This window comes from Lagenorhynchus albirostris, chromosome 2, assembly GCF_949774975.1.
Source record: "Lagenorhynchus albirostris chromosome 2, mLagAlb1.1, whole genome shotgun sequence".
In the NCBI taxonomy this organism is placed as follows: Eukaryota; Metazoa; Chordata; class Mammalia; order Artiodactyla; family Delphinidae; genus Lagenorhynchus; species Lagenorhynchus albirostris.
The window spans coordinates 184510460-184523512 of NC_083096.1; the positions used below are offsets into that span (position 1 = coordinate 184510460).

The 13053-nt window shown below is 61.1% G+C and overlaps 1 protein-coding gene across 3 annotated transcripts in view; it reads right to left on the reverse strand.

The window, feature by feature from the left end:
- Positions 1–13053, reverse strand: part of PRDM16 (PR/SET domain 16) — a 322206-nt gene that overhangs the window by 216179 nt on the left and 92974 nt on the right. For all 3 annotated transcript variants that reach the window (XM_060141652.1, XM_060141653.1, XM_060141651.1), the window contains exon 2: positions 18–367. In XM_060141652.1, coding sequence (XP_059997635.1) covers positions 18–367 — 350 coding nt within the window. The remainder of the gene's footprint in view (positions 1–17; positions 368–13053) is intronic.

Genomic DNA, 13053 nt, shown 5'->3' on the forward strand with positions numbered 1-13053 from the left:
TGCACGACAGAGCTCACCTCCCAGCCGAAGTCCAGCTCCTTCAGCGCGGCCCGGGGCGCCACCATGTACGGGCCAAACCGCTCCCCGACCTCCATCTTCTTCTTGGCCCAGATCCCCAGGCCGGCCCCGGGGATAGAGGACTCGCGGAGCTCGAAGTCCGGTGGGATGGGGATGTCCTCAGGAATGTAGACGGGGGCCTCGTAGGGCGAGCCTTCCTTGGGCGTGAAGTCCTCGCTGGTGGGGAAAGGGGACGGCGGCCCCATGGGGATGGGGGACATGATGCTGTCCTCGGTCTCGTCCTCGGCACTCTCGCCAGCCAGCAGGTCGGGGTCCGGCCCGTACATGTTATTTACAATGTCGCCGTCACCTGGAGGAGACAAGGCAGCGTCAGGCTCTGCAGCTCGGCTTCCCAGGGCTCAGGGCTCGGGGACCACCTGGGACATGGGACAAACAGAACCAAGGGCGCCAGAGGCCCAGGGGTCACCCGGCCACCACCCCTGCCTGGGAGGCACGGCCTCTGCTAGGGGCTCCCAGGGAACTGTTCCAGCAGCGTCTTGGGGAGCAACGCAGACCCCTGGGGGGCTCCCCGAGGCCCCGGTGGCAGCCCGAGGACACGCTGGCCCGTTCTGCGTTAGGACAGGAGGGAAGGAGGTGCCCACACTCCACGGGTCGGGGGCGGTGGGGGAAGCCGACACACCAGACACCCAGCCCGGGGCTGATGGGGAGGCATTCCTTCTGGGACCGCTTTGTGTCCGCAGCCTTGGGAATTAGGGAATGGGGGCAAGCCCCACGTTCTTGGGAGGACTCAGAATTGGGGTTACTGTGAAATTTACCCCAATACCTGGGCTGCTCTGGGCAGCTCAGCGGGGCCGGCTGGGCCCTGGGGAGAGTTCCTGGGAGTTCCCGATGAACTCATGGCAGGTTAGGACAGAGACCTGCTGAGGTCACGAGTATGGGACCCATGGGGTGGCAGGTCATGGGACTGAGCAAAAGGGTCCCCGGCTTGTCTGTCTGCTGTGGGCCTTTCTTCGGGGTCCAGCCCAAGAGACAGCTGGTGCCAAAACAGTGCCACCTAGGAGTTCACCCAAGGGTGGCCCGAGGCACAGAAAAGATAATAGAGTGGGCGGGGGAGAGACAGGGCAAGCAGGCAGGTCCAGCAGCGAGGAAAGCGGCTTCACTCCTTGGTATCGACCCGACAGTGGAAAACAGGGAGGCCGAGGGGTGAGGATTCCCGGCAGCGTTAACCCACAGCCCCTCAAGGGAGGGGCAACCCGAGTGTCCATCCACAGACGAGGGGACCAACGCGTGTGGCCCATCCCCACAGCAGAATATTGATAATATAGAAAAGAGAAGAGGATCACGGACACGGGCTGCACACGGTGAGCCTTGCAAACGACCCTCAGAGCGCAGGAGGCTGAACACGAAAGGCCACACGTCCCACGGCTTCATTTATGTGAAACGTCCGGAAAAAGCAAATCCACAGAGACAGAATCCGTGTTGGGGGGGAACCGCGAGTGACCGACCGATTGGCACACGGTCTCCTCTGGGGGAAGGAGATGTTCTGGGACCAGACGGAGGGGGCGACTGCACACCCTGGTGACTGTGCCCCGTGTCCCTCAATTGTGCACTTTAAAAATGGTTCACTTTTGTATGCTGTGAGTTTCCCGCAATAAAATTAACGCAGTCAGAGGAGAGTGAGAGAAGGAGAGGGGAGGCCCGGGGGTGGGAGGCGCGCGGGCGGATTGCTCGTGGCTCGGAGCCCGCTGACCTCTGATCTAGATGCTTCTGCCCAAGTCCCTCCTTCTGGGACTTGAAAACCTTAGAAAGTGACCCAAAGGCTGCGGTCACTTTGGCCCTCGTCTCACGGCCCCCTCCCTGCTCCTGAAAGGGTCGTCTCCAGGGAGACGGGAACTTTTCAGTACGAGTAAGATGACCTCAGATCCAACGGAGAAGTAACAAAATGTTTTCTTTCAAAAGAAACCAAAGTCTTAAAAAAAAAAGGGGGGGGGAATAACACTTATTTAATTTAGCAGTATTCACAGAAGTAATTATTATGTTTTATGTGGCCAATGGTTCCTTTTTAATTGACTCGTAGAATCCTTTCAAAAATGCAACAACGGAACGGCCGCTGTCGCTCCCCCATCCTGGGGACCCGAGGCTGTTTAGGTTTGAAAGAACACCCCGACCCTTCCTGGGGCTGCGCGCACACCAAGGTGTATCGCGGGGATAATTAACGTGCCACCTTATCATGTGACCTGGTGACTGCACAGAGCTCCCAGCAGACTCAGGTAGGACCCCACAGCGCGCTCCCTGACCCCTCCAGGGTCTGATGCCTTTGCTTCCGGGCCGGTGAGGAGTCCAGCTCTGTGCGTGTGAGGGCGCTGGGCAGAGAGCGGGGACGTGTCCCCGTCCCGTGCACATCCACCTCAGCGGGGACGTGCCCCCGTCCCGTGCACATCCACCTCAGGGCTCTTTTTGTTTTCCTGGGTTGTTTTTTGTTTTGTTGTGTTTTGTTTTCTTTCTGTTTGAATTCGACTTCCCCAAACTCGTCACCTTCTGGAGGAAAATCAGCGCTTGAAGGGCACGTTTGATTTACTGGCCAAGCAAACAGCTTAGGAGGGAAAGGTGGTGTTTCCTGCTGATTAAAGGAAGGCTGTGCGTCGCCCACCTCCCACCCACCGCAGTCACCAAGGTTAAGTGATTGCCCGGAGCCGCCAGGAAAGCCCAGGTCTCGTTCTGCTGCCCCACTGCTGGTGGGGAGGGGGGGCCTCTGTTTTCAGACGTGGCTGAGAGGAGGCCTAAGGGTGCGCAGAAAACATCTGGAGAAAAGGAGGCGCGCTGAGCAGCCCCCCAGGCCCTGCAAGAAGCAGGAAGCAGCTCAGATGCTGCTGGAGCCCGTGCAGGACCAGCACAAACTGTCCCCCCGACCCCGGGTCCCCGAGCAGCTGGGAGGCTGGATGGAAAGAGCATCCTCCCTCGGCCCAGTGCCCCAGCCGGACTGCCCTCGGGACGGGTGGCCCAGCAGGAGCCCCTCAGCCCCGGGCTGGCGGGCATTTCCAGGGAGGGGGCATCATTGCCCCCGGCCCCCGCCCCCTGCCACCCAGGCCTGTGACCACCGTCACATTCCCAGCCAGTGCTCTCCAGAAGGGTGGAATGCAGCGCCAGGAACACGAGCTTTTCATGACCTTGGGAATCCAGGCTGTGCCGTGGCATGTTATTTACTCATGAGGAGACCAAGGTCCTTCACTGGGGTTCTGTGGTCGTTTCAGGCTCAGGGTTCATGACTGAGTCCGTCATCCCCAAAATTTCCCCTGGGAGATCCACCCAAATAATAAAAACGGGGAGGAGAGGGGAGGGGAGGGTGCAGGCAGCGACAGGAGGAAGAGGAGAGGCACGGAGCGACCCTGAGCCACGGCCACGGCAGTCAGGCCACAGGGCACCTGCCACCGGGGCCGGGTCCCAGCCAGGGCGGCAGGCTCTTGGCAGACTTCATGCCGAAACCCCGTTGGAGGCTTGTCTGCCCTCTCTCACCCAGATCCCTAAAGCCGCCCCTCCACCCCCAGAGAGCCCCATCCAAACGTCAAACCCACGGCCAGGGTTTCAGGGTCTGGAGAGAGAGAAGGTCCCCAGTGAGCACCACTGTGCCTGACTAGCCGGGGGCAGAGGGTCCCTCCAGTCCCGTCCGAGGGGCTGGCAGCCCTGCCATGGCTAAACGAGCAGTATCCCGGGAGGGGGACATAAAGACCCCCGCCCTTCCCTGAAGCTCCAGCTCCTGGTTGCTTGTACCCCTGGAATCAGGCCGATTGAAGCCTCGATCTGCAGCCGGGGGCGTGCGAGGCGGGCTTCTCTGAGTCCCTGTGTGCTTTGCTCTGCTTCCTCCTTTATCGTGTGGCAGGATTTGTAGGAGAAGCCCTCAAACCATGCAGGGCACGGGGAAGGCCGTGGGCCGCCGCCAGGAGCCAGGAGTGAGTGGGTGGGTGTGTGGAAGAGGATGCGTGCATGCACGTGTGTACATGTGAGCGTGTGTGAGTGCGCGCACGTGTGTGTGCAGTGTGTATGTAAAGAAGGGGCAACGGATCCTGACAACAGGCTCGAGGCGACCTCAGCCAGCCCCCTGCCTCCGCACGGCCCTGTAGGTGGCGGAACGTGGCTGCCTCTGCCCGGAGACCCCCAAGAGGAAGGGAGGAAAACGCCCCGTGTGGGGGCCGCCCTCCCACCTCCACCAGAGGGGCGGCCGGGAGGGTCTCTGGGGGCCGTCGTACTGTAGTCTGCAGAGAGGTCAGGTGTCAGGGTGGACAGAACATCACGTGCTTGTCAGAAGACTGGTCGTTATTGGAAGAAGATGCATCAATGCTCCTCCCTAAAAACACCTGCACCCAGCCTCCTGGGCCAGCCCTGTCCTGGGGTGCAGACCCCAACCTCTGACCTGGCAGGCTGCCCCTTGACACCCCCCGGTCCAGGTGGAGCGTCTCATTTGGGGTGGGGGTGCTACACATCACCCCACAGACGCCAGGGCAGAGGCACCAGGAACAGGGGACGGTGTGCTTGGAAGAAGCCGTCTGGGCCCAGAGGTGAGCTCAGCCTGATGACGGCTGGGCCTCACCCCACAAATGCCACAGAGCTTCCTCCCCTGCACGACCAGCACATGCTGTGAGACCCTCCTTTCCGCCCCCAAAAGGGAAACACCCTCAATGCAAACAGAACACACAGGTAGCGCCTTGGGGTAACACTGAAAAGGCATCCAGGTCCGGGTCTCCTTGCCGGTTCAGTTGTGTCTCACCCACATCACTGGGTTTAGAAGCGTAAGTGGGTGTGTGAATGTCACAAGAAGGCAAAGTGGCTGCAGAGGCTCCTGCGGGGTGACACGTGGCCTGGGGGCCCAGCCTGCAGGACGAGGCAGCTTGACCTGTGGGCCCGAGCGCCCCCTCCCCCCAGCATAGCCTACGCAGCAATCGTCTCGGGGTCGGTGGGTCAAAAGCAAATTACCCTCAGCCAACTTGATGCTGACTCTGAATGGGGTTGGGGGGACTACTACCCCCCAACAGGGCAGAAGATAACCTTGCACGAGTGGGAAAAGAGGGACCCCTGGACCCCCGTGAGCCGAGCTGCCCAGGAAGGGGACACACTGGTGGCTGTGCTGGACCTGGAACTCGGCGGGGAGGACAGTCCACGGCGGAGTCCACCCAGGTGCCGAGAGGTCACCTCGCTGTCTGCCCTCGGCCTTGGCCCGCCCTCCGTGGACCTGGGATGCTCGGCCCTGCCCAGTGAGGACTCGTGGGCCAGATGGCCGCCTGCTTCCGGGCTGCGCCTGAGGTCCTCCCTGCCCTCTGCAGCCGGCCCAGTCACTCCACAGACCCCAGTCCCGGAGGCTCTGCCCCCTGCTCAGGCCTCAGAGCCAATGGAACCGCCTCCTGTGTTCATCCCCAGAGGGGGGCCAGGCAGCCTGGCCTGGGCCAGCCCCTCCGCTATCAGCTGGCCACCCTGGAAGTGGCTGGGTTCCCGGAGCTGACCCCTTCTCCATGTAAGTTAGAATAAACGCACCCGCCCTGGGCAGCGACGGTGACACTTGCGGGAGTGGTATGGTATGATGGCCAGGCCCAGGCTCAGGTCTCTGTTGGCTCCCCGGAAGCTGGCCGCCCACATCTCTTTCCAGGATCACGTCTGGGGCTGAAGTTTACAGACCTCCTCAGTCAGGGACATGCCCAGGTCGGGTCAGGCCCCCAGTACATTTTGTGAGCCTCCCCCTTCCTGGAGCCCCAGGAGGCCCCGTGCAGACCCCGGGCCGGGAGCCCCCTTGGCCGTGCTGCATCCTGTGACCTCTTGGAGGAGTGGGGTTCTCGTGGGAGACCTGCCTGCCCGGCAAAGACGTAAGCCGGGTCCCACAGCGCTGACGCAAGGACACATGGGGACTGGGCGCCGAGGGACACTTCTTGAGTCAGACAGTGAGGTTGGCGCTGAGCTGAACTGAGCTGGGAGCTGCTCTCAGGTGCGGCCCCTTGTCTGAAGGAGCCCAGGTGCGTCTAGGAGATGACGACAGATCCCAAATGCCCCTGGAGACAGGACCCTACGGCGTGGCGTCCAGCTGGGGGTCAGGCCAAGGTCCAGCAAGCCCCACACCCAGAGCTGCCCACGGGACACAGACCAGCTGGGGCGGCCCCCAGAGCATCGCCCAGAAGGCCGAGTCCAGTCTGAAAGGTGAGTCACTGGCAGAGTGGGGGCGGGGCCTCTGCGCATCCACTGCCCGCTGACAGCAGAGCAGGGCAGCCACGGTGCACACGTGCAGGCTCCTGACAGGAGCCAGCTGAGCGGCCTGGGCCTGGGGGTTTGAGAAGCAAGATGGACTCAGCCTGGAGGTGGGGGGCCCCTCTAGCTCAGGGCTCCTCAGAGCGGGGTCCCCAGACCAGCGGCACCGGCATCCCCCTGGCACTTCTGGAGATGCCGCTCCTGGGCTCCACCCAGACCTGCCCAACCTGAACCTGAGGGGGCTGGAGAGCCAAGCGTGAGAACCACTGTGGGAGCTCAGCAAGGGGGAGGGGCAGCCGCGTCCGAAGAGCCCTGAGGATCAGAGTGCATCGGGGGGATGGGACTCAGCACAGGGGAGCAAGTCGCCTTAACCCTCCCAGGAGCTCTCCCTGGCAATCTGGACCAGCACCCAACTGCACGGCCCCGTTTCATTCATCCCTGACCTGTTGCAAGTAATGGAAGATGCGCCACGCAGCAGGAGAAAAGGCGCCGTCACCGCATCTCCGGTAACCCTGCCTAGTCTGCACCTCAGACTGTTGTCCATCAGAAGCCCTTGGAGGAAGAAGTCTCTGTTAAAGGAGCCACATCCCAGCAGAGCTCGTCCCGGCCTGGTTCATTCCACGCACCGCACAAGCCGCCCAGGCTGGACAGGGAGGTGGGGTTTGCCAAGGGCTTCCCAAGGACGGAGCGAAAGCCTACCGCTGCCCGGCTCGCAGAGCAGCCTGCAAAGGGCCAGCCGCAGACACGAGCCGCTTACTTTTATCAACGAGTTTTGTGGGGTGAAAGGGGACGAGAGCTGCCACAGCATGTCCAAATGTTCCCCCTTTCCTGGTGTCGCCGGCAGGGACGGGACCCACAGGCCATGCAGGACACACTCCATTGTACCTCGGTGAGACGGGCTGGGCCAGGCTTCTCCGGCCCTTTCAACGGAAGCCTCCTACACAGAGGCCACCAGACACCGGGCCGAGGACCTTCCGGAAGTGCCCTCTCCGGGATCTGCGGCGGCCCAGGTCTGAATTCCCTGTCGTATCATCAACAGCAAGGACCCCAGACCATGGTCTCTCCCAGGGAGAGGCAGGCTGGGGCACGGGCACCCCCAATCCCACGGCCAACTCCAGGTTTGAATGTCCAGGTAGTGATCCGTTTCACCAGGCCTGTCAATGCAGTATTTAAAACTTACTGTTCAAAAAAATGTTTTTTTTAAGAATTAAAGTTACTGTTCAGTCCAACTTATGAAAGGAACATGGTGGTCGCGGCGAAGCCGAGTGGAGAACAGACAACCCACCCGGTCACGGCCCTGAGACCTCGGGCAGCACATCCCTGGCTGGCCACACGCCCAGGCAACTTGAGGACCGTCCCGGAGAGACTGCAAAAGCAACCTCAGGACCACAGGGGGCCTGGTCAGAGCACTGTCTGCCTCGGTTCTGCCCGCCGGTGTGTGACAGGTGCTGACAGGGCTCAGGGAGCACGCAGCCAGCGCTGCGGTTACTCTAATTCCCGCCACGCCCCAGAGAGGAGGCAGAGATATGACTTCACCCGTCTTGTACATCATGGGAGGGACGCTCGGGGAGTGAGGACTTGCTCAAGGCCACACAGTTAGCCAGGGCCAAGCTGGGAGTGTTTAGACAGCCTTGATCTAAAGCGCTCAGACCCCGTATCACACAGCTCCGTGTTCCCACCCCTGTGCTCTAGATGCACCTTAAAGAGTGCCCAGCCTTCAGTGATGACCTTCCTCGTGTCCACAGAAGATACAGAGGAAATGAACGGGTAAATGTATGGGTGGACGGTTGGGTCAGGGCATGGGCAGATGAGGGGGTAAGTGGATGGGCAGATGGATAGATGGATGAATTCAGGAATAAATACATGGATGAATGGAGGGGAGGGGGATGGAAAGATGAGTAAGAAGATGGATAAATGCTGGATGGATTGTGGAATTGTGGTCAGTGGATGGTGGATGGATGGATGGGTGGTGGATGGGTAGTGGCATCATGGTGGGTGGTGGGTGGTGGGTGGATAGATGGTGATAGAATAATAGTGGATGGATTGTGGATAAATGGATAGGTGGTAGATGGATGGGTGGATGGATGGATGGATGGTGGATGAACGAATGGTGGATGGGTGAATGGTGGATGGATGTTGGGATGAAGGGTGGATCAATGGATAGGTGGTTGGTGGGTAGATTGATCAATGGGTAGGTAGTGGATGGATGGGTGTATAGGGGATGGATGGATGGATAAAGGGATGGGGGCAAGGACGATCTTCCCTGAGATGAAGCCCCCTTAACAGGAGGCTCAAGTCTGAGTGGTTATTCTGAAGGCGATAGCTGGGCTTGCTAGGCCCAGACCCCACCTCTTGGAAGAGGGCCGGATGTCTCTGCTGCTCGTTCCGGGCATCCCTCCCTCCACCCACGCAGGGTGGCATGCCTGGTCCAGCAACATAGGGGTCGCGGGGCACATCTGTGATACCGGGGTTCAGCCGCAGGCCTGCCTGGCCCTCTCACCTTCCACCGGAACCTTTTCAGAGAAACAAGATGGGCCTTTGGTTCCCATCCTCTGACTTTCACTTCTTGAATCAAGCAGAGAGGAGAGCTGTGTACTGCGCCCCTCAGAGACCCCCCAAACTTCTTCCCCAGAGCCTATAAGTCCCCGTGGTCTGTGACTGTCGCAAGGACCATCTCAGCTGCTGCTGGGGTGGGAGGGGAGGGACAGAGGGGTGAGCGCGTCAGATGAGCCGGGCCTGGGGGAGCCACCGGCTCGGGCGGTGAAATAAGATGCCCTTTTTTCTAATCAGGATTTCGGTGCAGCCACCTTCCCGTCCAGCGCAACAGGCGGGCGAAGCCCCCCCTCGGTGGGAGGGTCCTCGGGCCACAGCCCCACTTCCGGAAACGGTTTGCTAGAAAGAGAAACCTGGGAGTTGACAGGGTCAGTCTCGCTATTGTCCTCGAGCTTTTAATCAACCGCAGCCACCACGGCGACCCCTCCCCCAGCCCTGGACCTTGGCTTTAAGACAGGAGCTAAGAGTCCCCATTCCAGGAACGCCCCTGCCCAGGGCTGCGGCCACCAGGGGTCCCACCGCCTGCCCGAGCTGCCCAGGGCTGCGGCCACAGTGGGTACCTGGCTCCCGGCCTCCCCCTCGCCCGTCACCGCCGAGCTAAGCCCGGAGCAGAGCGCGGCTGTTGTTAACGCGGCAGATGAATAGCACCGGGGAAAGACGTTCCTGCAAACACGCTGAATATTAATAACAGTCGGTGGCCGTTTATATTTCCAAACCCACTCCGGGGACCTTGCCTGCAGGGACCGGAGGCCACGAGCCCCCGCTGCCGGGCTAATGGAGCTGCACTGTCATCAGGGCCCGGAGAGACCGGGAAGGCGCAGGGCCTGGGGTCTCACCGCCCTGTCCCAGCCACGCCTGTGAGGGCCCGAGGTACGGACACCTTCCCCCGAAAGATGCAAGCTCCCCGCTCCTCTCCTCGTCCTGACAAAAGACGGCAACCGCTTTCCTGGCCACTGCCACACACGTGCACTTCTTTTGTCTCAAACCCTGAGCTGGCGGTGGCAGGTCCAGGCCTCTGGCTTGGCTGGCTACTCCACCGGCCCCCACGGCCTCTGGTCACCTGATGGCCATCGGGAGCTGGTGCGACCCCCACGACGTCATGGCCTGAATTGTGCCCCCAAAAGGGATGTGCAGGTGTTCGAACCCCCAGTACCTGTGGATGTGACCTGATCTGTAAATAAGGTCTCTGCCGGCGTGAGCAAGTTACGATGAGGTCATTAAGGCGGCCCTGACCCAGTGGCTGGTATCCTGATAAGAAGAGGGGATAGAGTCACTCAGAGAGACACCCAGGGAAGACGGCCACGTGATGACCAAGGCCTCCAAAGGGGAGACGGTAAACGTCTGCCGTTTGAAGCCCCCAGTTGAGGGTACTTTGTTACAGACACAAAGGCACAGGCACATAGAGCAAAAGGCTGGAGGGCCCTGACCAGCCAGGGTACGTGGCCCCGGGGCTGCCGTCACGTCTCACAGGGTCCCCCAACAGAAGCCCCCCCGCCTGCCCTCTGTTCTTAGTCTACCCGTAGCACCGAGTAGCAGGTCACCATCTACCCATTTTGCAGACGAAGAAACTGATGCCCAGAGGGTAAAGCAGCAGGTGAGGCCCCTGCCCTGGTCCCCACACGAGTCTCCACTGCCAAGCTCAGCCGACCTCAAGGTCAGATTCACCTCCCGGGGTCAGCCCTGCACGTCTGGGAGGACCAGAGGTGGTACAGAGGTGAATCCAGAAGGGGACCCAGAGGACCTGCTCCTGCCGCCCTCCCCTCCCACACGTGAGGTCGGTGGGTGGGCCCTGGGCGAGCGTCACACCCACCCCACACCCCCGGGGCCCCTGCGCCTCCTCAGCATCCTGTCGGCAGCCTGGCCCCCGTGCCGTGGGACTGCCTCTGAGACAGCTCCGGGAGCCCGCTGCCCTCGGAGGCCCCACCCCAGACCCCCACGGCCCAGCCGAGTGGCCACAGGGCTGTGAGGGGCTCTGCCGGCAGCCCAGACCACCTGGCCTTCCTTAAAGCCGGCGCATGATTCTAAGACGATTATTTCTCCGCACAATGCTCGGGGGACTCCGGCTCTGGCGTGCCTATTTCAGGCCCCGCATCCACTATTTCCTCCCTGCCTCCGTTGCCCCGGGCAGGCTCTGAATGACTCGCGATGCCACTGTAATTTTGATCAAGGCTTGTTCCCGGTCAAAAGCCTCTTTGTTTCAGAGAGATGTGATTTGGCCTTTTTTCTTCCTCTCCTTTATTCCTTGGTTAATATACCACTTCCCTGAGCCCCGGGGGCAGCGAGGTAGCCCACAGATTGCTCGAATCTCATGTTTTTCTTCTAAATCACCGCCGACTCTCCCTGGCCCCTGTGCTAAGCACCGTGTGAGCCGGCGGCTCAAACAGGGGGTGTCCCCTCACCCGTCACCTCCAGACTGTCAACGCACCAGAGGGGCCCTGGGCCCCAAGACGTCCCCAAATGTCAAGGGACGTAGGCTCTGCACACCAACTCTGCAACCTCACATCTGGCAACACCAGTGTGCTCTTGCAAAAACTGAAATAAAAGATGCATAGCGTAACATTTACCGCCTTAATGATTTATAAGTGCACAGCTCAGTGGCATTAAGCACAGGCGTGCTGTTGTGCAAACATCACCACCATCATCTCCAGAACTTTCTCGTCTTCCCAAACCGACACTCTGCCCCCATGAGACACGCACTGCCCACCCCTCCCCCAGCCCCGGGCCCCACCCTCCTCCTTTCTGTCTCTGTGAGTGTGACTCCTCCAGGGACCTCACAGAAGCGGGATCACACAGAATTTGTCCTTTTGTGTCTGGTTTATTTCACTCGGCATCGTGTTCTCAGGGTCCATCCACGCTGGAGCAGGTGTCAGAATCTCCTGCCTTTTTAAGGCTGAATACTATTCTGTCGTATGGATGGACCACATTTTGTTTCTCCATCGTCTGACGATGGACACTTGGGTTGCTTCCACCTTTCTGGTGATGGTGAGTGATGCTGCCGTGAACATGGATGCACAAGGGTCTGTTTGAGTCCACAGTGCTTTGAGCATCACTGTAGCCCACGGGAGAGAAGGTTCTTACAGGCTGTTCGCCCAAAGTGAAACCAGTTTCCGTCCGTCAGCCCCTCACCCAGATCCTGGGCTCTCCCTCCCTCCCCGTCCTGGCTGATTCTCAGGTGCCGTAAACACAGACAGGCTCTCATTCCAATACGCTTACAGATGCTCTCTGGACCTCAGCCCCCACCCCCATGAAAGACGGGTACATCCAACCTGCCCAGAGGTTCCAGGTACCAGCGCACCCCGACGTGGGGACACTGTCATCGCACGATCGCCAGGGGCCCCATGCCGGACAGGGCGCACCAGCTGCCAGCAGGACCCACGGCACCGCCGGGCTCCTCGTTCCTCCAGTGTCCCTCTGTGCCCCGCGGTGCCCACACGCACTCCTCAGGAACAGGGGACCCCATTCTGCTGGACAGCATGGCCTTGGAGGCTCCCCAGTGAATGAGGCTTTGCTCTCTGGGTCTGGGGGCTGCTCTGGGATTTGGGGTTTGGGGACGCCCTCATCCAAGCTGGGTCTCAGAGGCACCTCCTCCGCTGGAGGGTCCCCAGGCCCCTCCCCTGCTCAGCCAGGTTTTCTGGGGCCTCAAGGTCCAAGGGCTGTGGAGTTCTGGGCCCTCCAGACAGAGGAAGGGAGGAGGGACCCACGAGGGATGTGGCTCAGGTGCCGAGGGCAGCACGTGGCCAGGACGGGCGTGGAGAAGGGATCCCAACGGCCACAGGCGCGCTGAGGGGTGGGCCGGGGTGGGGACAATCCCCTGGCCCTAGTCAGCCGCCTCTGCTGGGGGTTTGGGGGGATGAGGCCGAGGCCCGGCACTGAGGGAGGAGCATGCACCCGGCGGAGCGTCCTCCGCTGCGGTTCCCCCCGCCTGCGCGGCCCCGCCGAGGAGGAACGGGCCGACGCCGAGCCAGCACCCCGGCCACGCCGCTGCACTATTTATAGACACGTTTATCTCCTTAGTTCCCACCAACCCAGCCTCTGCGGCTCCATTCACAGGCCATGCCAGTGGACAAGTGTTGCCCGAAAGAGAAACAGCTGAAGAGAGCGGTCCAGGGGTGCCCCTTTGCCCCCCTGGGGTCCCTGTGGGCTGGGGTGCCCGTGGGAGTGCAGGCGGGAGGGGCCCGGCTCTGGGCAGGGCGGGTGGGGAGGACACGGCCCTGCTTGGAGATGCCATCAGCCACATGCTTGGGAGGCGGAGCCCTT